The sequence below is a fragment of the Bubalus bubalis genome, chromosome 13, assembly GCF_019923935.1.
Source record: "Bubalus bubalis isolate 160015118507 breed Murrah chromosome 13, NDDB_SH_1, whole genome shotgun sequence".
Classification (NCBI taxonomy): Eukaryota; Metazoa; Chordata; class Mammalia; order Artiodactyla; family Bovidae; genus Bubalus; species Bubalus bubalis.
In genome coordinates, this window is record NC_059169.1 from 53,965,660 (window position 1) to 53,993,210 (window position 27,551).

A 27,551-nucleotide genomic window follows, 5' to 3' on the forward strand; every position below is an offset into this window, starting at 1 on the left:
CTGAGCACCAAAGAATCGATGCTTTCGAATTTGGGTGTTGGAAAAGATTCTTGAGAGTCCCCTGGAATGCAAGGAGATCCAACCAGTCCATCCTAAAGAAAATCAGTCCTGAATATTCATTGGAAGGACTGATGCTGAAGCTCCAATACTTTGGCCACCTGACACTAGGAACTGACTCACTGGAAAAGACCCTGATGCTGGGAAAGACTGAGGGTAGGAGGAGAAGGGGACGACAGAGGATGGGATGGCTAGATGGCATCACTGCCTCAATGGACATGAGTTTTTAAGCAAACTCTGGGAGATAGTGAAGGACAGGGAAGCCTGGCACGCTGCCATCCTTGGGGGTCAAAAAATCTCTGAGACACAACTTAGCAACTGAACAACAAGAACCACCATTTGGACACATAGAAATAGTGGTTAATTTTGTTTATGAAAACACTGCCAAATGAAGTTTGGGGAAAAAAAGTTTCAGTATGTGAATCTGGTCTCCTTTTAACATGCATGTGAATTTCAGATTAAAATCTAGCATTACTGTACAATTCCAACTATATGACACTTAAAGGCCACACTTTGGAGACAAGGAAAAAGATCCCTGGTTGTCAGGGAGGGGTGGGCTGGCGGCAGTAAGACTCCTCTGTGTGAAATCATAATGGCGGATGCACTCATCACACACATCCACACCCATGACCCATACAACAGAGTGAACCCTGACAAAGACGTGGGCTCAGGGTGCTGGTGACAGTCAGAGTAGGTTCATCAACTGTCCCACATGCACCCTCTGGTAGGATGTTGATGATGGGGGAGGCTATGTGTTGGGAGTTGGGGGGAGCAGTGCGAATTCTGTGTTTTCACTCCATTTTCCTATGAATCTAAAACCCCACTATAAAAATAAAGTATGCATGCGTGCCTTATGTCAGATACTGTAAAAGTATACCAGATAAAACACAGTGCCAATGTGGTAACATTTGACTGCTATGCTGCAGACAACTCCTGCAGACCTTTTTCTACAAACAGCAAAAAACCAACGTGACAACTCCAAATCATTTTCACAGAACTGGGACGCTCTCTCTTTGCCCGGGAGTATTGTCTTTATATATAAACATGAGTTACCTGACTCAGTTAAAAGCATTATGATCCACAGACACAAAAACTACAGTAAGTGGCTGTGAGCCACCAGCTCTCACATGGAGCTGCACCACTAATGAAAAGCCTGCTCAACTCCTGTTTCCTATAAACAGCTAGGGGCTGCTCTTCTGCTCTCAGGAGGACTTGGGAAGGCGAGCATGCAGAACCATCGAGGTCACAGAGGGTGGAAAGGAGCCAACAGCGCAGCCCGGCACCCTGGCAGCGCTTGTTAGCAAACACGACACAAAATCATTTGGCAGAAGTAACTTGTGCAATATAAACCGTGCTTATGACAACAGGGGGAACTCCAGGTAGGTGGAAGGGGGAAAGGCCCCAGCGATATACTGTAATATCTGCATGGCTGGCACACAGCTGTTCATCTTATTATTCTTCACAATGTTTATACACACACACACACACACACACACACACACACATAAAGTTTTTACTTGACATGAACAAAATACTTCACAATAAGTTTAAATTTTATAGGCACTGCCATAACCCACAAGTCCAATGACAGATAAGACATGTGTAATACATGTATAGATAATATACAGTGCAAAATAGCAAGCAAGGACATACAAAAGATTAAAGATGGAAAGAACTGAAACAGTTTGTGCTGTTGTTCATCTGCTATACTCTTTCTGGTATGCATGCATGCTAAGTCACTTCAGTTGTGTCTCTGTAACTGTATTCTTTGTGACTCTACGGACTGCAGTCCGCCAGGCTCCTCTGTCCATGGGATTCTCCAGGTAAGAATACTGGAGTGGGTTGCCATTTCTGCCTCCAGGGGATCTTCCCGACCCCAGTGCCTCTCACGTCTCAGGCATTGGTAGCCGGGTTCTTTAGGTTCTTCACTACCAGCACCACCTAGAAAGCCCCTTTCCAAGTGCAGCATCATATGAAGCAAAAATCGCAACATAGAGGAAAAAACACAGAAATGTTACAAATAAAAAGTCATGATCTCTCCATTTTAAAGAGAATTTAGGGACTTCCCTGGTGGTCCAGTGGCTAAGACTCCATGCTCCCAATGCAGGGGACCCGGGTTCAGTCCCTGGTTGGGGAACCAGATCCCTCAAGCTGCAACTAAAACTTCTCATGCTGCAAATGAAGATCCTGTGGGCGGCAACTAGTCCAGGTGCAGCCAAATAAATAAATAAAAAAAAGAATTTAGAGAAGTCTCTGATTAAATGCAACAGAAATTAATTCATTCTCTTGTTTTTCTAGCCAGTCCTTACAGCACAGAATTAATTTGACTCAGAGCACCCATGCATATGACAGTATTCCCGGCCTCTGAATAAATAGTCTCAACTACAACTTTTCAGAGAATTTTTAACATTACACTCTTAGATTAACTTTTTCCTTTTGGAAACATATATGACTTTCCAAATTCTTAATGCTAAAGAATGTATTTATCAAACACAGTGCCTGGTGAAATGCAGGCGACGGATAAACATTCACAGAACTGGACTGACCCAGCAGCCCTCCTAAGGGCCAGCGTCGCTGGGACTCGCCCACCTGCCCTGAGGTGGCCGGGCCTCCTTACTCGAGTGTTCCCTTATGAAACCCTGGCCATTAGATCTAGTTGTTTCCAACGGTAGTCTTGTAAGCAGTACAACCCTTGCCAGTTTGGCTGCTATGAGTCATGGAAAGCATTAGACAAATCTTTTCCCTCTGCTTTTTTAGATGGATAACCAACTGTTTCTAACACCATTTTTTAAACATCATAAACAGGTTAAAAGAAATCAATTTGTTAAAAGAAAGGAAGAACAAGAAACACCCACTCTCTCCAAGTGCAGCCAGGCCCTCTGAGTTCCAATACTTCTATGTCAAACCTTGGCAGAAACAGTGTTTTCCAAGTTGTTAGTTCCCTAGGCAAAATAAATAAATGCTCAAATTCAAAATCTGCAAACCAAAAATGTTATGCATCTTTCAGCAATTCCTCTATAAAATGGTTAGAAGATTCCTCAACCCACAGACAGATACTAAAAAGCAGCTGTGTTTCTAAACGTGCTTATTCTGCTGTTTAACCCCCAGGGTTTAGAAAAGAAAACAAGACAAGGGGGAAGGGGAAGGGGTAGGGGAAGGGAGGACTCAGGATGTGAAGCCCTAGTGACTCACAATCTGTGATCACTTGAAAAAGATTTGAGTAAAGCTTCCTTTAACTCTCCCTGTACTTCCATACTTAGAACATCATTTTCCTCGCCCAGAAATTCAGATCTCACACGTGAGGCCTGTAAATGTCTGTTCCTCCATGACCCACTTTCCAACACACAAATGTCTTCCTGGCCTGGCTCCTTCCCCATCAAACCACGGGCGCCCACGGTACGGACACAGCCACACCTGGGTTCTTCACGCTCTGACACCTCCAAAAAGGGACACTATACACTTCCACGCATGTTGCCAGATCTCCCAACAAAACAGCCGTTAGGACTTAACTTGAAATTCTGTCAAATGTTCACAAATATTCTTCTTACCCTTACAATCTTTGAAAAGGATTTACATGTCATAAAAAAAAAAAATTAGTTTCAACAATAACTACTTTGCAGGGAAAAAAATCAATTACTTCCCAAGATTAATGGAGTTATTCACAGTAACCATTACACACGAAGCTTTGTTGTCAAAAAGTTTAGCACATGTTTTCTAGATTAAATATAAAACTTGGAAGATAAGCATTTAAAATCTGTACCAAGAAACATCTCTGAGTACTGGAACTAGTCTTCATTTTAATGTAAATTAAAATTTACTAAGGTATATTATTAAACAATAGCACCAAAAATATTTTCAAAAGCATAGTCTAATCAAAATAAACAGTGTTACAATTATTTGAACCAAATTATATTTATGCAATTTTCAGGTAAGCCCAAGATTTTTAAATTCTCAAGAAACACTTAAAATTATATATAGTCACAACCATACCATAAAGCTCACAGCACCCTTTGAACTTAATCAAATAGCTTAATATTAAAATGGGCTTTCAGCATAATATTTAATATAAACATTTCACTCCATTTCCTATATTCATGTACTAAATTATCTCAACTTAAAATCTTTAGACCAGGGCTAACGTGGCTCAGTGGTAAAGAATCTGCCTGCCAATGCAAGAGATGCGAGTTTGATCTCTCATCAGGGAAATCCCACATGCCGAAGAGCAACTAAGTCTGTGCGCTGCAACTCCTGAGCCCGTGGTCTAGGGCCCAGGATCCAAACAAGCGAAGCCCTCGCAATGAGAAGCCCAAGCACCACAACCAGAGAGTGGCCCCCACCTGCCACAAGTAGAGAAAGGCCCATGTAGCCAAAAATAAATAAAATTATAAAAAATAAACAAAAGTAATTAAAAATAATTACTTAGACCAATAAGGGAAGCCTGGCATGCTGCAGTCCATGGGGTTGCAAAGAGTTGGACACGACTGAACAACTGAACTGAAAGTGATTTTAATTACTAATGTTTTAAAAGCCATGTTTCCAAGCACAGATCGCCAAATAATTTGCACATATAAACAAGAACACATGCCTTTAAAACGATGACTCACTGTGAGCAGTGCTCAGAAGCAGAGCAGCCCCCACTGTGAGATGGACGGAGAGATGGACGCCGTGTGATAAGAGGAGCCACTTACCACTTCCTCCAGTGCAGCGCTGCGCCCGAAAGAGCAGGTGAGGTGCGTGAGGCAGTTGACGAAGGACGAGAACAGCTCTCGGGGGATGGCAGTCAGCACGTTGCGAGGGAACACGGTGATCAGGTTGCTGATGATGCTGGAGATGCCCACAGCCTCAGAGTCTTCTATCTCGATCCTACAACCCAAGGTGTTGGCACTGGCGTTAAGTGGAGCAGGGGGAACTGGTTTCCACCCACTCATTCCAAAGGCACATCTCTGTGTGCTCACTTCACATATAACTCTACTTCAGAAGGTTAAGGGGACTCACTGGTTTCTCTTCCCCTCCACCACGAACCATGCAGGAGAGCTAGGGCCGCTCCCAGCCGGGACACCTACCCATTGATGGTGCCCAACAGGCCCTCGATGAAGTGGGCGAGGTAGTCCACCTGAGCGCCCTCATCAGGGAAGACAGGCCCGTGCAGGGACGCCAACTGCGCAAGGCACTGCAGCGAGTCCTGGGCCATGTCAGAATCCTCTCTGATCTTTCGATGTACCTGTTGGAAAGATGAGCTAATCCATAAAAATAAATTCCTCTTTTATACAGGTCACATTTCTATCATGCCAAATGAAGGGAGAGAAAAATTCACTGCAGCTGATTATTTCTAGAAAACTGATTCCGAAGTTAAATTTGAAAATTGTGCCTCAGTGCACTGCTTGTTACAGGCCATGATTTTAAACGTATCAGTTAATCTTCAGTGGAGGGTACCTACATTGTGAAAACTGAACTGTCTCCAGCCTATTGTGACAAAGAGAGAAACAGATGCTGGCCAGTCAGGCACACTGCTCCTTCTAAAAACAGCAAGGACGACAGTCGTCTGTATTATGCTAACTATGCCTCACCCAGGCTCCTGCTAAAGTTAGCGAAGTTCAGGCAGGAGCGTACAGATGGCACTCCGGTAGATGTAGACAGTCACACTCAGAAAATCAGCGCACCCCTCCATCCCTAGGAGCACGCTCGTTCAAACAACACATAAACAGTCTTCCATTAACTGAGACTGCCTACAAGTTGTCCGAATCTCATTTTATGCTACATCATTGCAATTAATAAATTTTTTAAAAATTTTACTTAGATTATATTTAAGTTCACTTTGAACCTCATCTAGATTTCATTTCAGTTCTGCAATACTGATCTGAAACACCTGGCATACAGCATTCCAATGAAGGTCATTAATGTTCTCAGACTTAATAACCAGAACAACCAACCCAGGAAAATGGTTCAGAGAACTCACAGGAAACTTGTCTTAATCTACCACACTTACTATGGCCATCTTCTACTTTCCACAAGCATTTGAGTTTTCCAGCCCCCTTTCCCCTACACAAACCTCTCTGCTTTCTGAATGTCACAATGTATACATTTATTCTCCATGGGTTTCAGATTATTTCACTCTGATTCTACAAATCACGTATAAGTTGTGTGAAGGTGGAATGTTTCCCAAGTATGCACTGGTGCAGGGCTGGGACATGGAGCACTTACACACCCCCAGTTCTCAGATGGATTCCACTAGTCTTCAATTCCTGAGCTTCTTAAGGTTCTAAGAAAGTTAAAATATTAGAAACTCGCTACAAGTCACAAAATTAATTTATCTACTGACATGTTACCTTCTCTGGTTTAGAAAAGGGGTTGGCAACCCACAGCCCACGGGCCAGACCTGGCTTTCTGCCTGCTTCTGTGTGGCCTGTGAGGTAAGAATGTTGTTTACCTTTGTATGCGGCTGGGAAAAACAAAACTGAAGAATGATACAGTATTTTAGGACATGTGAAAATTACACAGAACTCATGACTTAACAGCTGTCAGGGAGTTTTTGCTGTGTGATTGTCTTCGGAGGGTGGAGTAGAAGCTGCCATGGAGAACTCACGACCTGCGAAGCCCAGCAGCTCACCTGGCCAGGCACTCCCTGGTCCATAGCAACACAGTGTTTTTCGAAGTATCCTGAGTTTTATATAAAGTCGATTAAAAGTACAATGCACAAGTGCACATATACACTCTACTTCAAGAACTTCTGAACACAACTATTCTTAAGCGCCTTATCTGAAGGCTGTAACTACATTTCTGTTACTGTGTTTTTTAACCTTATCAACATTTAAATGTGACAGACAACACAGTCTGGGGCCCCAGAGGGCTACTTCATCAGCCAAGTGGTCACTGGACCCTGGTCTAGACCTGAGGAAGCAAAAGAAATAGCCAACGTGGACCATGTCATTAAATAAAATAAATAAAATAAAATAAACCATCCTCAGAGCCTGACTTCATTGTTCGGGCTTATCTTTCCTGAAACATGAACCACATAAAGCGCATGATAAATCAACGACGGATTCTTACGGAAGATGTAGATTCCTGCCCTTCTTCCATCACACAGGAGCTCTGTGTAAACAGGAGTTCACCATATCTGAACTACATTACACAACTTAAAACCCAAACCCAACACCTGAATAGGGGAAAGCAGAGGGATAAAGAAAGGCTGCTGCTGCAGCTGCTGCTGCTAAGTTGCTTCAGTCGTGTCCGACTCTGTACAACCCCAGAGACGGCAGCCCACCAGGCTCCCTCGTCCCTGGGATTCTCCAGGCAAGAACACTGGAGTGGGTTGCCATTTCCTTCTCCAACGCATGAAAGTGAAAAGTGAAAATGAAGTCGCTCAGTCGTGTCCTACTTTTAGCAACCCCATGGACTGCAGCCCACCAGGCTCCTCCGTTCCATGGGATTTTCCAGGCAAGAGTACTGGAGTGGGGTGCCACTGCCTTCTCCTAAAGAGGCAGGTGAGTGGAGAAGCAAGACAGGAAATACAGAGTAAAGAAAGGCTCATGAGTAAGATGCTGGGCTCTGTGGAGACACGGGGAATCAAAGATGTCTATGGACCTCCAGTCGAGTGCCTGGTGGAGCACAGGACCAGAAGGCTCTGGGACTGAACACAGGCAAGGAGTGGGACGAGATGGGCGATAAGCAGAAGACAAGTATGAGGAGATGGCACACGGCTGTGAAGCCAAGAGCTGAGACGGGACCACCAGCATCCACAAAGCAAGCAGTGTGAACAAGAGACCACATGGAAGATCAGAAAGGAAAAACTAAGGAGAGGGGCTTTTCCAACACCTAAGGGAAAGGAGAAAATGGGATCAGTCGTCAACCTGCAAGGGCCAGAAGGCCATCCAGCCTCGTGAACCCAGAAGGGCCACATCCAGGTCTTGAGGCCGTGACACAGTACATACAAGTGCAGCAATTCAAACCTAGAGAAAAGTAACAATCTGTGGAAAAAGGCTGCAAAGAGGCAATAAATTCACAGAATTGAAATTTAAACAGTAAACTTAAAAAAGAAAAAGAATGAAACAAGATTAGTCACTGACATTTTTCTAACAAATGGCAAAATTAAAATTGTTCATAAAGTGCATACATGAAAGTAACAGGCCACAGAACACAAAACTGTTAAAATAACAAAGTAAAAGGGTTAACTCTCCAGGCTGAGTGACTGCCCATGGTGGCTCCCAGCTGACAGGGGCAGCTGCTGCGCGTCTAGACAGCTGTTCAGACCAGGAGCCACTTCCAGCACTGCCGGAAAGTTTTCTACCTTTTCAAAAACTGTTTTCAGTCAAATGAATAATACAGAGAACTGAACTTGAATCCACATCAAAAACAATTTCTGTCCAAGGAGACAGGCAACAGAGTGTTAAAGTGTAGTTACAATCACCTTTGATACTAATACTGTTTTTACCCATTACTTCTCGGATTTACAGAATAAAATGCAAGGTAATACTCAGTTTGAACATTTCTACAGAAAAATATTTTTATGTACACCGAGGGATGAATAACCTTGTTCTCGCTATTTTTTTTTTAATATATACCAAATGCCTACAGTATTTTAAATGCTGTATAAATAGGCAAGCAGTTGTAAGGCTGGTGACTAGCATTTTTAAAACAAATGAAAAGGTAAACTATAATTAATGGTTGGGATTTAGCAAAATAGCTTATCATTTTTTAAAATGGTCTTTGTTTGCACTTTTGTCCAAGTTGCTATAACTAATGTGGATGTTTGCAATGTATCTGCAGACCAACATCCAACATACACACACTCACTCACACACTCTCTCCCACACTCTATCAGAGACACACACACATATTTTCCCCAGCTTCTGCCTATTACACAGGGGGCCCTCTTGGGCAAAGATGAGAACAGGTTCCTAACTAATAGCAAACAATAAGCAGGACTATTTAAAGCAGAGGTACAGCTGAAGTGAACTGCTACTCAAGAACACTGACTCAGCCCATGGCTGGCAACAAAGTGCACTGCTCCACAGAGCTCTTCTCATGTGGCCCAGGGTCCCCAGGACTTCCTTGATTCTGCCAGGTCATAAGGTCAACACTCCTCTCAGCACAGGGCAGCGAGGGCAGTGCTTGCCTTCTCCACCTCCACTGCCCAACCCCCGCCTCCAACACACAAACGTTCTACGTGTCAGTAATGTGATGGCAAAGCTGCAACCAACCAGACAAGGAGCAGAGGTGAGGGCTGGGCCAGGAGGCCAGACATCAGTGTCATCTGCAAAAATGTCAATTATGCCACTCTTCTCACTAAAGGTTTAATTTGTTTTTAAAAATGTAGCTATTTGCTCACTGAAATGTTTTTTATGTTACTATGTAGTGGTCTGATACTGCTATTTTTAGGTGAATTAACAATTTATATTTTAAAGTTCTCAGTTTGAATTTTTAATATGGAAAATATAAATACTATTAGCTATAACCCACATAAACAAAAGCTCTTTGGGGTTCTCCATAATTTTTAAGAGTGTAAAGAGGTCCCAAGACCAAACACCTTGAGCCCTATGACATTAAACCCATCCTAATTATATAACATTCTTATAAACCAGCAAAAACATGTCTATATAATCTTTGTTTAAGCAGTATACTGATTAGAAGAGAAGGCTTCGGAGGAGAAAAGCAATCTGTCCTGCTTCACTTAAGAAAAATATAGAAACTGGCCTTCCCGCGGCACCTTTCTGTGGCCTCCCTGTGGGCGGGGGTGGGGGCAGGACTTACGGTAAAGAACAGCTCCATGACCCTGCTGTCCAGGAGGGCCTCCCGCCAGGACTCCGTTGGCTTCAGGAGCACGTTCTGTGAGGACTCAAACATGGCTATATAATGTCTGCCCAGTTATCTGGGGTCAAGGTCAACCACAATAACATTCCGACTTTGTCTAAAATGTAAGCCTAAATATAACGGAGCCATCCAGAAAGAATGTAATGGAAACAGTTTAAGCCTCTTCACACATGCTACACAATTCCTGCCTGAAGCTAAGGAATAAAAGGCATTAAGTGCTGGAAAAAAAAGAATGCTACAGGAATGCAGATAACAGTTCCATTATAATTATATGTCATGCTGCAGGGACAGGCGATCTGAGTGGTGGCAACAGAAGGAAACCAATGCAAAACAGATGCCAAAACACAGGCAAAAAAAAAAAAAAGAAAAATCAACTCCTGCATTCTTATCCCATCACTTCCCTCCAGGATCTTACAGCAGCTAAAATCACTTATACAAAATGCAAGTCTCATACAGGCTCCTTGGAAAAACAGCATTTTCCCCAAAGAAATACATTTTCTGGGAAACAAAAAAGGAGAACAGGAAGAGCAAATACATGTGGTGCTGAAGGAGAACAAGTCCCACACATCAGAGCATTCAACTTCACACAAAGAAGTTATCTGTTTGCACAAACTCTATCTCAGACTAAAAACCAATGTTTATAGTGTTCAGGTGTTCACTGTTAGCTGCTTCACACAGAATCCTGTCCTCGCCACACAGAGTCACCATGACATACCTGCAGGTGTCTGTGAACAGAACTCACTTGGAGACATGGACAAAGCCACTGAGGATTTGAGAAAGGAGAAGGCTGTGTGGACAGAGACAGCACTGCACTCCATCTGCACGAGCCAAGTGCCCACAAACATATATCAGTTAGGCCATGTGCTCATTGCCCAGTGAGAAACTTCAACAGGTTATCCAAAACTACAGGTGGCAAAAATTAGACATAAATTCAAATGCTATATTTCCATTAAAGCCCAAATCATTAACAGAGAACATTACAGGTAATTCTCTCGAAATGTTTTAGAAGATTTTTGCTTAATAAATATCTAATCTTACTCTCTGTCTTAAGAGCAAGAAGGGGCACTGAGAGCTCCTTCAGAAAAGAAGCCATTGCTTGCTTCTGAAAAGTCACCCCAGAAATGGTCTGCCTTCACGTGACTGCTAAATGAAAGTGAAACTCAAACCAGGTTCCATTCAGCTCACTTTCCCCTTCCTCTGTCTGCCCTCTCGTGGAGTCAGGAGCAGCGGGGCTCTGTACATGGTGGGGAAGACGCCACCTCCTCCACGACCTCGCACTCTCACAAGGCTCCCATCTGGGGTACGGCTCCACCAGAAGGCAACACAATGACTGAGCACTAGGTCTCCCCATGAGCTGTCTACAATCGGGGCTTGACCGCCCTTTAGAGAAACACACTGACGTGTCTGTGGTGGACTCATCTGACGTCTAGGACGTGCCTCACAATAATCTGGGGCTGGAAGAGCACACATGAAATAAAGCTTACAGCTGTTGAAGCTGCGTGTTCTATTTCTGTGCATCTTTGGAATTTTCCACAATAAAAGGTTGGGGCATAAAACAAGGAGGCTCGAACACATGAAATAAAGCACCTGCATAAGCCTATAAAGTTTTTGTACTTTACTAAAAATATTTCACTTACTCTTTCCAAGTTAATTTCCTTAACTTGCAATGTCCCATTTTACTAACTAAAGGCAATTTGGGGGTATTTAAATTGTTCAATAATGAAAAATATTTATTAAATACTTACACTGAGTACTATGTTGAGCAAAGATGCACAAAAAAATCACAACAATTTCGGTTTATTTTTTAAGGAGTCACAATCTGACATTAAAATGGTAATAAACTGTTATCTGTTGGATATCCAAATCTGATACACAAAATATATGTGTATAATCACTACATACTTTCAATTAGGAAACTAACAGAACTTAACATGCTATATGCTCACTAAGGTGTCAAGATCCTACTTCACATCAGGGGACTTGTGTGACAGACTCACTGAGCCTCGATAGAATGGTCAGGCCACTTGCCCTGGGTTTCATTCATGCAGCCGCCCAGGCAGAGCGAACGCACTCGGCTCTCAGGTAAGGAGTAATGGAGGCCCCTGGAAGGCCCAGCACAGAGCGGGGGCGCTGGGGGCGGAAGCAAAGAGGGCGTTTATGGCCTCTGCTAGCCCTGGACACATGGAAAAGCTCATTTCAGCCTGCCAGTTATAAAACAGCAAGGGCTTCATCCAGGTCCTTTGGTAAGTGAGAGGTGATAACGTCAAAAATAGGTATTACAAAAGGAAACAAGATCTAGACCAAGGCACTTGTTCAAGTCTCTTTCCTATCTTTCATTCAATTACAAACAGCATATGCTCCATAAATACTTGTAGATAGCAGTTACTCATATTAAGAGGAAATAGGTAAAAGTTTGAGAGAGGGCTTTTTTTCCAGATATGAAATGGAATTAATTACATGCAATGGCTCACCTAAACATCGGGTGCAAAATAATCCTCAAATCTTTTACTTCCAGTGTTAGTTGCTCTTGATCTTGGCTGGTTTTAAACACACTGATTCCTATGCCCAGTCTCTATGGGAAAATGTCCTTAAAAAGTTGACAACCACGCTGGTTTTAGAATCATCATTCCTTACATGCTCTCCACAGCACAAGAAGACCTCAGACTTTAATATCTGACACCATCAGAAAATACGTTTCCCCAACAAGTATTTTAAAGTTCCAGATGAGTTTTGTTTTCTAACTCCAAACCTGGAAAGGCTCTTTATCTCTGGCATGATGCTTGTCTTCTGCTGAGAAAGCTCAGTGGTAACATGCCTGGCCAAGAGGCTCGCTGACTGTTCCCCAAGGAGTCACTCTAGACCCTGCATACTAACCCACCTTCTCTCTACTGCTCAGCTGAGCACCACCACCTAACACCAGGTGTTCACAGTAACAGTGAACATGTGCTCCAGTTTGTACAACAGGACACAATTGTATGACTCAGTTATAAATAACATCTCTACTAAAATAACATAATTATCCTCAGACACATTTTCATATGAACTTAAAACATAAAAACAAAAAAATGAAACATTTTAAATACACTGTTCTAACAAGAAACACATGTTCTTAGCACACTGTCCTGTGAAATGGCTGGAGTTGCTGCCTATGAAAGGAGAGAATAGGGACCCCTGTGCTGCCTGAAATACTGCTATTAACAACATGTGCTCACACCACGGTTCAGCTAAAAAGCCAGTTAGAAGCTTATCACAGCGTGAACACAACCAGTCACCCGCAGATCTGGACTGTAACTGCAGACTCAAAATAATGTAGAGAATTAAGGTAATTCAACTTTTGATTTGGTATTACCAGTTACTTATGTCTGTATCTATGTATAAGTGACCCCAAAATACACTTCTCCCAGATAATTCTTAATGTAGAATACTTTAAAAACAAAAGGAGAAGACCATCACTAAAGTTCAGAAATCTAGTGCTTTTCCTCTTAAGAAAATAATTTTAAATGACTTAAAATTTAAATGAAGCAGTATTTCTCCTTCTTTTCCGGTTTTGTGCCTTTATTTTTCCTCTTCTGTGACCATCACATCCCTTCTTTCCATGATTCCAAAATCTTTACCTTTTTCAAGTTCTTGTTTAATAACTTGTGATTCTCTTTAAACCTAGTCTATGATACACAAATGGTAATTACACTTTTCTTTTCCTGATAGACAAAAGTAAGTTTTCCCAAAAAACTATTACATGAAGCAAAAGTCTCTAACGGTTTTAGCAAAACAACAGGTTCCTATTTAAAAGTTGCAAGTCTCAGTTTACAGCACTACTTTAACAGCTGTGTCATAATATCAACATTATATTGCTTTATCTTTTTATCTAAATACATTATCAATAAAGAGAAGTCTGACAATGAAGTGATCATTTACTAAATGATCTTTTATTATATACCTGTCAGATTTTAGGAGATAATAACACTAAATAGCAATCGTTTACCAAAATTCAAATCAGATTTTAAACCAAAAATTTTCTGGGGCTATGGCTTTACGTATTTTTTTTTAAATAAATACTAAACTCAAGTTAATTCATATTTTGTATCAGAACCATTCATTTGTGATCAAATAAAATTCAACCCACATGACAGCCACAGGGAGCTGCTTTCAGCTTTTAATCATCCCACATTAAAAAAAAAAAAATCTGTCATCATGTCAATGTCACTTCACCTTCCCGTGTTTTCACCAACTTCGCAAACAGGAGCTACAGTACAAGGAGTCCCGTGTCCCTGGACACACTACAAGCCCCTCTCCGAGCAAGGCTGCAATGCTGAAGTGGAAACCCAGTGTCTTCCAAGCTCTGCGCTCTCAGTCCCCTGGAAATTGGTCACAGCTGGAGGCTAACTGCACACACGGTGTAGAATTAACTCTCCGGCTCCTGGCTTTCCTCCCGAGGAGAGTTTACAGAGCTCTAAAGCTCTCCTCGGGTGAAGCTCGCCCGTCCAAGCAACCAGAGGCACCAGCACCTGGCCTGCTCTGGGACCGCCGGCCAGAGCCTCACACACAGAAGAGCCAGGAGCACAGGCTGCCCACACCAGCCACAACTGTCAGCGGATAAACCAGCCAAGTCTTCTGTCTCAACCACACAGCGTGACCCGTAAGTACAGGCTCTTAACACAAAGGGAAGGTCACCTTGGAAACACACATGCAAATGAGGTCCTGTTCATCTGTGGACCCCATGGACCCCTTTTGCACGGAATCACCACGCAGTGGGGACCGACAGCAAAGCAACAACTCCACAGCTTACACCACAGCGACAAGTTACCCTCCAACAAATGTGGAAAGCCTAGAGTCTCAGCGGCCTGGCCTTGCAAGCACCTCACAGCACAGGGAGCCCTGGCGGCAACCTCATGCACATCTTACAGAAGGAATACCTTAACTCTCCATCTCCCCACACTCTATGTCCCACCTCATTAGTAAAATGAAAAATTTCAGAAGCAAGGGGAAGCCCAGTTTTTCTCCTGACATATTTAATCTCTGTTGGTGCTACTTTTTCTAACAACAAAAACTGCTATTTCTGGCACAGCACAGAACCATGGAGCCCAGTCTCACGCAGCACTTAGTCCAAGGAACCAAAGTCCTTTGAAATAAAGGAGAACTGACCTCACCTGAAAGTCTTCCAAAGCCTTGCCTCCAAATAGCAACGCTGGCTTTACTGGAAATCCTAGAGTAGGGGAAGCTTGTGTACCCCGTTACTATCTTATGATCCAGTTAGCTTCCCTAAGAGCTTGAGCTGAAAAATTTTACCAAAACCAAATCGGATCCACAAAAATAGAATACCAATAAAAGGCAGTGTAACCAAACTAAAAAAAGAATGACTACTTATGCCAACATACCACACATACCTGCCAAGCATTCTTATTACAAAACGACATTGTCATCTCTGATGAGCGTTGCCAACCCCCGAGCGTTTATGGACGCTAGGTGAGCTGACGGCTAAACAGTGTCAGCAGCACAGACAGACACCCGAGGCCTGAGCGACGACTGCTGAGCTGCTCGCTCAGTGAGTAGGACGCACGCACGTGTCGGGCATCTGTCACCGCACGCTGGACGCTGCATGGAGCTGACCACCCAGCAGCAGGACACAGCCGTGCTTCCCTGTGCTCCCAGACAAGCAGCAGACAGGCACTGCTCAACACGCTAACGAAAGGAACGTGATACCTGAGAAGTGGGCCAGTGGGAGAAAAGCACACACAACGTGCACGTCAAAAGCCACAGCAAAGCAAACGTGGCATGGCCAGGGTGCGCGACGGAGGGACAGTCAGGAGGCAGAGAACTCCACGTGCAGAGGCCCAGGGCAGAAGGAGGCGGGGCCCACGGGGGCAGCCCATGCTTTTCAATGGGGGTGGAGGTAAGACAGAGTACCCAGGACAAGGATGCTCCCTTTAGACAATAATAATCCACAAAAACAAAAGCAGGTGGATTTCACCTCAGATCTTTAAAGACAGAGCCCAGAGTGGCTGTCTGTGACATCTGCCAAACTGCAGGAGCTACAGGCCTTGCACCGCCAGGCCTGGAGTGAGGACACCTCCATAAACCACTTCTGTGCATATGAAACCTACATGTAAATCCTTAAAAAAAAAAACAACAAACCAGAAGACATATACACAAAAAATCCAAAACAATCCACTAAAAATACTACTTGAGCTAATAAGCAGGTTCAACAATGTTACATGGTACAAGATCAACATACAAAATCTTGTATTTCTATATACCAGCAATAAACACAAGAATAATTTTAAAATCAGCTGTTTGTAATTGAATTTAAAAAATTAAATACTCAGAAGAAATTTAACAAAAAAAGTATAAACTTCTACTCTGAAAACTATTAAAAGAGAGTTGAAAGAAAAAAAAAAGATCTAAAAAGTGGAAAGACATCCCATGTTCATGGATTTGAAAACTTATTATTTTGCCACTTGTTAACATGGCAACTCTCCTCAAACTGATCTACAGATTTAACATAATTCCTATCAAAATCCAAGCAGGCTTTTTAGAAGGAATTGATAAACTGACCCTAAACTCCAAATGGTTACAAAAAAAGACACAGAAAAGACAAAATAATCTTGAAATACACTATTACATTTACAGTCAGGTGATTTTACACATGGAGACCAAAGCAATTCAACTGGGGAAAAAAGTACCTTTACAATAAACTATGCAGGAACAACAGGATATTACATGTAAAATCCCATTAGACCTTATATTAATATCTCCACAAAACTTAAAATGGATAATAGACCTCATGCAAGACAGACCTACACACAAGGGCCAAAATTATAAAACTCTTAGAACAAAATAAAGGATTGAATCTTTGTGATCTTTAGAACAAAGAACCGACACAACTCAACGTACTATAAATCTACAATAATCAAGACAATATGGTTTTGGAGAAACAACAAATAGATCAATGGCACAGAACAGAGAAACCAGAAATAGACCTAAAGATACGTAGTCAAATGATCTTTGAAGAAGAAGACTAATACAATGAAGCAAAAAAAGTCTTCCACAAAGGCTTAATTTACTGGACATTCATATACCAAAAAAACAGAATCAAGACATAGACAATATACTTTTCACAAAAGTCAACCAAACTGGATCACAGTCCTAAAAGTAAAAATGGAAAACTGCAAGGGACTTCCTGGTGGTCCAGAGGTTAAGACTCCATGCTTTCCACGCAGAGGACACAGGTTCAACCCTGGTCAGGGAACTACAATCTCACATGCCATGCAGCGCAGCTGAGAGAGAAAAAAAAAAAGAATCTTATAAAACTCCTAAAAGACAATACAGGAGAAAGTCTAGATGATCTTGGGTTTGGCTGAATAACAAAGCATGATCCACGTAAGAAAGAACTGATATGCTGGACTTCACTAAGGTTAAATATCCCTGATCTGTTCAACTCAATATACTAATTGAGTTAAATGTGATCATTAGATCTTTTACAAGGTATAACACTAACCATTCAACTCCTGCTCAGTTTCCTAAACAATAGATCTCCAAGTAATGGCCAAAATTAAAAATTATGTCAGAACTGGGTTCCTTGCAACTAATTTTCTTAATCAGCACTGACAATATACTAACGGCTAAGAAGTTCAAGCTGGATTTAGAAAAGGCAGAAGAACCAGAGATCAAACTGCCAACATCTGCTGGATCATCAAACAAGCAAGAGAGTTCCAGAAAAATATCTACTACTGCTTTACTGACTACGCCACAGCCTTTGACTGTGTCGATCACAACAAACTGTGGAAAATTCTTAAAATGATGGGAATACCAGACCACCTGACCTGCCTGCTGAGAAATCTGTATGCAGGTCAATAAACAACAGTTAGAACTGAACATGGAACAACAGACTGGTTCCTAATCAGGAAAAGAGTACATTCAGGCTGTATATTATCACCCTGCTTATTTAACTTATATGCAGAATACATCATGAGAAATGCTGGGCTGGATGAAGCACAAGCTGGAATCAAGACTGCTGGGAGAAATATCAGTAACCTCAGATATGCAGATGACACCACATTTATGGCAGAAAGCTAAGAAGAACTAAAGAAAGAGCCTCTTGATGAAAGTGAAACAGGAGAGTGAAAAAGTTGGCTTAAAACTCAACATGCAGAAAATTAAGGTCATGGCATCCAGTCCCATCACTTCATGGCAAATAGAAGGATAAACAATGGAAAACAGTGACAGATTTTATTTTTGGGGAGCTCCAAAATCATTGCAGATGGTGACTGCAGGCATGAAATTAAAAGATGCTTGCTCCTTGAAAGAAAAGCTATAACAAACCTAGACAGCATATTAAAAAGCAGAGACATTACTTTGTCAACAAAGGTCTGTCTAGTCAAAGCTATGGTTTTTCCAGTAGTAATGTATGGATGTGAGAGTTGGACCATAAAGAAAGCTGAGCGCCGAAGAACTGATGCTTTGAACTGTGGCGTTGGAGAAGACTCTTGAGAGTTCTTTGGACTGCAAGGAGATCCAACCAGTCCATCCTAAAGGAAATCAGTCCTGAATCTTCATTGGAAAGACTGATGCTGAAGCTGAAGCTCTAGTACTTTGGCCACCTGATGCGAAGAACTGACTCATTTGAAAAGACCCTGATGCTGGGCAAGATTGAAAGTGGGAGGAGAAGGGGACGACAGAGGACGAGATGGTTGGATGGCATCACCGACTCAATGGACATGAGTTTGAGTAAGCTCTGGGAGTTGGTGATGGACAGGGAAGCCTGGTGTGCTGCAGCCCATGATGTTGCAAAGAGTCGGACATGACTGAGCAACTGAACTGAACTGAGTTTCATTCCACTGCCATAGTCTTTGTCCTACATTTGAGCTAATCCACTCAAAGGAAGAAATGCTTGAGTGTAGTTCTTGAGCCAGCAAACAGCTGTACAGGAACACACACAGGCAGAGAGACACACTCTTGTGCATCGTGACACAGGATCCCGTCCTGCAAGATTGAGACTCACTTTTCTTGACACAAGGAGCACTTGCATTCAGCAGTCCTGCTTATCATTTTTAGATGACAGGTCTTCCAAAGCCCTCACTACAACTTTATAAAAACATTTTGTATGTGTGTATCTTTAGACAAATTCTGTTTCCAAACTTCTAGAGCTCTATTTCCCTGTACAAAACAGTTGTTCTTTAGTCAAGTGAAATTTCCCATAAAACAGACTTTAAAGTTGGCTACAATATACACAGCATAACTTTCCTTGATTTTCCCACATCATTAATATTTTGATAGTTCCATATGGCCTGTTACTTTTTCAATCTGTCCCAAAGTTTTTTTAATATCTTTTGTCCCCTCCACCAGATCTTCCCTGGTGGCTCAGGTGGTAAAGTGTCTGCCTATAATCAGGGTAGATCCGGGTTCAATCCCTGGGTTGGAAAGATCCCCTGAAGAAGGAAATGGCAACCCACTCTAGTATTCTTGCCTGGAAAATCCCATGAACAGAGGAGCCTGGCAGGCTATAGTCCATGGAGTCGCAAAGAGTCGGACAAGACTGAGCAACTTCACCTTCTTTCTTTTCCCCTCGACCCCCAACAAAAACTGGAGCAAAACTTAAGATTGCAAAACACAAAGGGGAAATGTTTTTCAAAGCAAACCTAAGATAATATGTGCCCCCTAACAATCAAAAGGAATATACTGGAGATATAAAGCTGATTATTAGCATAAAGAGGACTGGAGACTAGGGTGGAAAGGATTAAAGGATTAACTTCCCTGTGAGCTCTGCCCCGCTCACTGTGACCCCCTCTGGGCAAGAGGTCTGGGGACTCATTCCCCTTCCCAGCATCTGACAGCTCACGTTCTGTCACATAAATGGAGCAGCCCCCACCCGCCCCACCCCACCAAACCCCAAGTTTACAACCCAGGGGATGAATGAGTTTCTATCCGTGCAGAGTCCCCAGTGCATCCTCATGTCTGAAATGGCTGGTTCTCTACGTCCTTCTGCTGATCGTCTGCTCTTTTCTCCTAAACAGACCCACATCCTCCAAGAAGGGACTAACACACACAGAACAGGTTCAGTGAAACACTGTGTAACTTCCTGTACTGTAAGGAATAGATCAGATCAAGGGAAACAGAGCACAGCACAGACAGCCAGCTGATCAAGCAGACTCCTAAGAGCTCAGCAAACATGTGCTAGCTCCCAAGAGTGCTGTAAATGCATCCTCTTGTTCAGTTCACTCATAGTCCATGTCCCCATTCTACAGGTGGACACACTGAGACTCAAAGGAGTAACAGGTCTGAGATCAGCTGAAACTCGAGCCTGGATATGTGACTCAACTAGGATGCATATTACTGCTTTCAGCCTATCAAGTGAGCAAATGTTCTAGGAAAGCAAATCAAACTCTAAACTAAGGAACAGCAGCAGTTCATTTAGAACAGTTCTAATAGCAGTTCTAACACAAGTATCTCTACTTATGTAAATAATTAAAAAGCAGATACTTTGTATTTATAATATAGTCCATTTAAACTCTGTACTACTAATAATGTGCTGTGCTTAGTCCTGTCTGACTCTTTTCAACCCCATGGACTGTAGCCTGCAGGCTCCTCTGTCCATGGAATTCTCCAGGCAAGAATACTGGAGTGGGTTGCCGTGCCCTCCTCCAGGGGATCTTTCCAACCCAGGAATCGAACCAGGGTCTCCTGCATTGCAGGTGGATTCTTTACCAGCTGAGTACTGAAATCTTCATGTTTTTATATTGGGAACACTTTTTGATGAGTAAATATATTACTACCTTATTATCCACACTTTAACAACACTGTAATCAACAAAGACCAAATGGAGAACTCCCAACTAGCCTTAAGGAAAGTCAGCCACAATCTGAATGGAATCACAGGATTACAAGAGAAAATGACTGGGTTTCTTGATAAAACTCCCTCCCCAACTAAGGCGAGCAGCTATCCCTTGGTTAGCAACAGCCTGGTGATGTACCACGATTCCATGTATTCAACCCTCTTCTACAAAGTTATAAATGAAACTTTAAATGTCCTAAGTATTCCACTGCACTGTGGTAATATAAAGTAAAATTCCATTTCTAAAAGGTTTTTCTTTTCTTTCAAAAACCCGATTTCTTGACCTACAGAGACACAGTGCCCTCAGCTACAAAAGTCAGGCAGGACCATGGCCACACGTCAGCCTGAGGAGGCTGGAAGGATATGGTTTGGAGGCAGGAAGTTCCAGCTGAGGACGTGGTTGGCCAGGGCGAGGTAGCGCTGGAACACGGACGACATCTGGGCGCTGAGGTGCTCCTGCAGGCTGAAATTCCGCAGCACCTCCACCGTCAGCAGGAAGATCTGGCGGAGGTCTTCCTCCTGTAGTCAATTAACCACACGTGCTCTGGTCAAATGCTTATACAAAATACATTCCCTTTTAGAACCATAAAAGCAAATGAACAGAAACCTTAAAATTTCCAATGGAAAGCATGACTTCTTTAAGGACACCTTCCATTTTTAGGCCTGCCTGGAAGTTACATTGCAGAATGCTCTCAAGTGATGCCATCTGAAGACACCACCGTCAGTTACAGGCCACTCTCCAGAGAAGCAGGTCTAAGGTGAGGGACAATGGCTTCAGCATAAGCCCTCCGACTGAAACCAGTGTCTTCACATAACTCACTTCGGAGCCAAACAATACACATGAAACAAAGAGCCCATGCCATCTACAATAACACTGAAATACACAGCCCTTTCTGGCACACTGCCAGGGCTACTTTTAAAGCCAGCAGAGTCACACCAACTGAATTAGTTCTATCTAAACACAATATGAACAAAATTAATAAGCTGAGGATTTTAATAGTAGCATTTCCGTTTTAAGACTAAAATTAAACAAACAACCTTAAATCATCAACTATGTTCACCAAACCTATCGCTTTACTGTATCCTATGAAATCACAACACAAATTTTCACGTACAGGCTATCATTCAACTAGATAAAAGAAATGTTCTCACTCCAATAGGAACAGATTGAGTAAAAAGTGAATGATCTAATGATTAAAATGTAAAAACAAAAACAACAGTACCTGGAAAACTCTTTTGCAGTTGCCATGGAACTCCATACTAAGTCCAATATTGCTTGTTTTACTTGAACTTGAGAATTCACTCAACAGTGCAGTGAGAATTGAACAGGCCAAAGTTTGCTGTAAGTATTCAATAACAGATGATCGTGAGTCACTGTTTTCCCATGCTTGGTTTCAATACAATATCTGTTCAACATAATGAAACGCTTTTATCTCTGGAGCACCCATCATATCTTCTGCCACAAGAACACCACACAGAACAGGGTAAAGATGAGCTCGCCGCTCCCGGTGGTCTTGGAATTGTAGGTACATCAGCTCACCCCAGTTATGGGAGACTCTGAGCCTGGCACTCAGGACGCCCTCCTACTGCTCCTCAACCACAGTATAAATAGTATTTTAAGATGATTGATATTTAATGCATTATTTCTTTTGATTCGCACAATCCATATCCCCATTTGACATCTGAAAGAAGTGAGAGTCAAAGGGCAGGTCATCAAGGCCAACTGAGATCTGAACCCAGGTTTGTCTGACTCTAAGTTCTGATGACTGTAACCTGTATTTCCAAACAGAAGAAAAGTGAAACAGATTTTACAGTCTCCAAAATATTAACCAGGTAGTACTGCTGAGTTTTTACAACTGAAAACAAAGATTTTCCTTCTCGGTGGCTGTATCAACAGGCCCAACTATCAGCTCAGTGCTTTTACTCAGTGTCAAGGTACCACGGCAGGGACGACACCACTCACTCTGGCAAGTTTCCAGAGGTCACACAGAAATATGCACACTACCTCTGAACAACCCAAAGATTAAAGTCAGGACGATACTATTTATGCAGCTTATACAACAGCTGAGAACAGTGCTACCCGCCCACCAACTGCAGCATCTCTGCTCAGAAATGCCTCTGATGTCCGTACCTTGACCTTACAGATGCTTGTCTCGGCAATCTTAGCAAATATACATAAAATTAAATTCCTACAGATTACCACGCATTGATATTTGTTGAAGATGAAAGACGGTTACACAGGTGACCAATATACTACCTGTAATGTATTTGTATACTTTTGTAGTATTGGTATATATTTACATGTGTCTAAAATTTTCCTCAAAGAAAATGTAAAAAAGAAATAAACTCCTACTGGCCTCTAAGTCTTAACTGATAAGTATGATGTATAATTAACAATTATGATAGCACACTGACCCAGAGATTCAAGTAGCTTGTCAGACTTTTCCACACCAGAAAGCCCTAACAACATGGATTACGTGTGAATACCCTCAGGAATCCTGGGGTGCACAGACTTGACTGCCTTTGACAGCAAGTCTTCTGACTATAGATATATAGCTTAAACACACACACACATTCACTTTGTAACTGTACTTCAAAATACACGTATGTTGTAACATTAAAATATCCCCTTTAGCCAATCTTCAAGAACAGTGTGTAAGTTGGACTGCCTTTGCAGGGACCCAGGCACAGGGGGAGAAACGAGCATTCAGAGCTTCTCTCAGAGCAACAGCTGACCACACTCCCTTCATCTCACAGTTGAAAGGGGCACAGATATGCACCAAGTGCAACCATCTTCCCGTTTAGCTAACAAAACTGTGGTTGAAAAACTGGCTTTCTTTTAAAATAGTGATTAATGATCGAAGTGCCAGCAACCACAAGTTCACAGATACATTTAAGTGGCATTGGGATCAACAATGAATGTAGTTTTTAAACACGGCTAGGTTCTGGTAGGGAAAGTGGGTAGTAGTATTAAATACAAATTAATGAAATTCAAAAGGAAAAGTTAACTTACAAGGATCTAACATTATGGATTACAAGATCCTATGATTCTGAAAACAAATTTTCCCCATACTTTTCACTTTTCTCTTGCTGCTGCTGCTAAGTCGCTTCAGTCGTGTCTGACTCTGTGCGACCCCAGAGACGGCAGCCCACCAGGCTCCCCCGTACCTGGGATTCTCCAGGCAAGAACGCTGGAGTGGGTTGCCATTTCCTTCTCCAATGCATGAAAGTGAAAAGTGAAAGTGAAGTCGCTCAGTCGTATCAGACTCTAGCGACCCCATAGACTGCAGCCTACCAGGCTCCTCCGTCCATGGGATTTTCTAGGCAAAAGTACTGGAGTGGGGTGCCATTGCCTTCTCCAACTTTTCTCTTACCCCTTCTAAATAAGACTTCAGTACACAGAAAGAGTACTATGAAGTGAACTTGCTCAGTCGTGTCCGACTCTTTGCGACCCCATAGACTGTAGCCTACCAGGCTCCTCCGTCCATGGGATTTTCCAGGCAAGAGTACTGGAGTGGGTTGCCATTTCCTTCAGTACACAGAAAGAATACTATGAACAGATACCTAAATGTACAAGAAAACGTGTCTTATTGAAAAACAGAAACTAATTTTGGAATCTCAGGTGAAATAATCAATCTACTGAAAACAGGACTGATGCACAACTTATTCAAAAGCATGCAAACTGAATAGAACCCAGAAACATTCGTTAAATATAAACTTATCATCCTTACAAATTATCTATAATAGTTCTGTGCAAGTAATCTACAACTTGTCACAAACTGTTTTTTAGTGCCAGATTATTTTGTTGTTCAGCTAAGTCCTGTCCGACTCTTTGCAACTCCATGGACTGCAGCACGCCAGGCTTCCCTACCCTTCACTATTTCCTGGAGTTTGTTCAAACTCATGTCCATTGATTCAGTGATGCCATCCAACCTTTTCATCCTCTGCTGCCCACTTCTCCTTTTGTCCTCAATCTTTCCCAGCATCAGGGTATTTTCCAACTGAGTAGGTTGGCTCTTCAAATCAGGTGGCCAAAGTATTAGAGCTTCAGCTTCAGCATCAGTCCTTCCAGTGAATATTTAGGGATGATTTCCTTTAGGATTGAGTGGTTTAATCTCCTTGATGTCCAAGGGATTCTCAAGAGTCTTCTCTAGCACCACAGTTCAGAAGTATCAACTCTCCGGGGCTCAGCCTTCTTTACAGACCTACTGTCACATCCATGCATGACTCCTGGAAAAATCATAGCTTTGACTATATGGACCCTTGTTGGCAAAATGATGTCTCTGCTTTTTAATAAGCAGTCTAGGTTTGTCATTGCTTTTCTTCCAAGGAGCAAGGGTCTTTTAATTTCATAGCTGCAGTCTTCATCCACAGTGACTTTGGAGCCCAAGAAAACAAAATCTGTCACCATTTCCACTTCTTCCCCAAACTATATTCACCTCAAAACAGCATAAACTACAACCAAATATAAATTTTTAGTAACATAACTCACTTTATTGTTTGAGTACATGCTGACTGAGTATGTACTCACAATAAAGATTTTTACATGAAATAAGCACTTCTGGGAGTGCGAGCACGGGTCTGTGGTGAGCGAGTGAAGGAGAAAGCAGGAGCACAGACAGGGGAGGAGCTTCCTGAGGCCACTCCCGCCAAGAAGGACACATGCTTAAAAGTCAGTCTCCTTTACCTACAAGCCTCAGCAGACACACAGGGAGTCCCCAGTGGGATGGGATTGCTTTTGCAACATCCCAGCACAATGCAGACTTTCACACCAATAAAGTACAAAATTCACCCATAAAGGGAAGTGTATTCTTAACACTGGATTGGACAAAAAGTTCATGTTACAGGAAAATGGGAATGAATTTTTTGGCCGACTCAATACATAAGTAAGAACAAACTACATTCTTAGTTTGTTGACCATAAGAATATTTTGTTTTTAAATTAATTTTTCTTCCTACAAAAATAACCATTGAGAGGTTACTACTGTAATATGTTTACTGCTTTCCAATTTTTAAGTGCAGTTATACATTTTTTATTATAATACATTACCATTATTCCAGTGTATTGTTTTATATTCTACCTTTTCCACTTTACAATTATGATACAAAAGGACAAACTTTCAAAAACAAGTGGGTCCCTAGCAAATTCTCCATTCAAGGACTTAAGAAATATCTGAAAATAAATTATGCAACATGGTCAGCGGTGCTACCAGAAATCAAATACCCTGGCTTTAATCTACCTAAAACCACCAGCTCTTTAAGAACCAAAGTTAAGTGAGATATTGTATCATTAAAAGATAACCGAGCAGTTTTATTCGCTCCTTAATGTGGAAGCCCTGCAAGGCTTTGAGATCAGCATCATTAGTGATAATACTGTGGCCCAGAGGTGCCAGTTAACAGAAATCCCTGGAGAATGATCAACGTGAAGCATGGACTGTACACAGAAAAAGTGAGGTGCTCTGCACAGACCAGGAGGGCACTCCTCCTGTTCACAAAGGACGCAGACACTTCCTGGTGTCTTAGACGAGTCACTGGTCACCAGACGGTCTACCATCCAGATCCCACAAACACAAAGCACCGTGTGAACAGGGCAGGGCACTCAGGAGGCGGCCAGAAGAGCCTCAGAGAAGGGGAAGCTCCTTCTCGGGAAAGAGAAGTGGAGGAAGGGGGGGTACCCCAAGTCCTCCCCTCTGCTGGCTCCAGGGGTCCCCCGAGGGCATAACCCCTCAACCCCCACAGCTCAATGCCTTCCAGGGCTAGGTCTTATTTCTGTTCTAAAGACAGTCAGGGCTAGGTCTTATTGCTGTATGAGAGACAGTGACTCCAATACTTCAGGGGCCAGAAACAAAATCTGTGGTCACTACAGTGGGAACCCCACTGAAACCAGATCAGAGGTGACTGGCTGCCTGGCAAGCAGCATACTGTGAGGCTCACACTGAAGTTAGCAATTGGGATGAAGCCATTATAAAGGACCGTCAGTACAAAGAGGTGAACACAGCAATGCTTCATTTATCCAAAATCATAAGGACTAAGTATCTGTTGATCTTCCAATGCAGCAAGCAAATGCTTTTAATGAAACTTACTTCATGTAAAATTTTCCAAAACAATCATTTCTAAGGCAATTATACATGGTGTGGTGACAAAGCAAGCACCAGGAATCCACTAAAACACACAAGGCGAGTTCCCAGCCCACGACACTGGGGGCAGAGCCCAGCCCTGCCGGACAGACGTGTGCCACGGCTGTGCCCAGACGCCGTCTGTGCCTGTCACTCGCTGCTGCTGGCAGTGTGACCAGCACTAACAAGCAGCCCCAAGCGACAGCTTTCATTTCCAATAACAACTCAGAAGCCAAATAATAATATTCATTACAACTATACCCCAAATCAATTCCAAATGAAAACCCTCCACGGGACTCTCCCAGTGGGCCAGGACAAGGACCTTAAACCCTACTGTTTCATATAGAGAGGTCAGAAAAGCTGGGCCCTGACGGGCTGAGACTCCACACGTCTAGTGACTGAACCCAAGCACTTCATCTGTCTGGCCTCAACTCTCAGCCATGAAAAGGCTACACCTTGTCACCACAGAGGTCACGTGACTGCCCTGAGGTTCAGACTGGATGATGGGGGAAAATGCTACATAAATGCAGCATGTATGACAGGATCAAGTCAAAAGGCAACAGCATCCTCATCATCATAAAAATAGCTTGTGTTGGCTTCTTTAGTCCTACTTCCTGACCGTTAACTACAATCCACCAAATTAAAATCACAAGGTAAGTTACCAATTTAAAAAAGAAAATCAAAACTAAAGCATCGCTAGTGCAACAGAGTGCTTGCTCACCTAGGTTAGTAAGCCAACCTGTGC

The 27,551-nt window shown here is 42.6% G+C and overlaps 1 protein-coding gene across 5 annotated transcripts in view; it reads right to left on the minus strand.

Moving 5' to 3' along the window:
* XPO4 (exportin 4) overlaps positions 1-27,551 on the minus strand; it is an 89,952-nt gene that overhangs the window by 32,898 nt on the left and 29,503 nt on the right. For all 5 annotated transcript variants that reach the window (XM_006073228.3, XM_044927283.1, XM_025262814.2 and 2 more), the window contains 5 exons: positions 21,915-22,031; positions 21,057-21,210; positions 9,805-9,917; positions 5,121-5,278; positions 4,746-4,920 (listed from right to left, as the gene is read on the minus strand). In XM_006073228.3, coding sequence (XP_006073290.1) covers positions 4,746-4,920; positions 5,121-5,278; positions 9,805-9,917; positions 21,057-21,210; positions 21,915-22,031 — 717 coding nt within the window. The remainder of the gene's footprint in view (positions 1-4,745; positions 4,921-5,120; positions 5,279-9,804; positions 9,918-21,056; positions 21,211-21,914; positions 22,032-27,551) is intronic.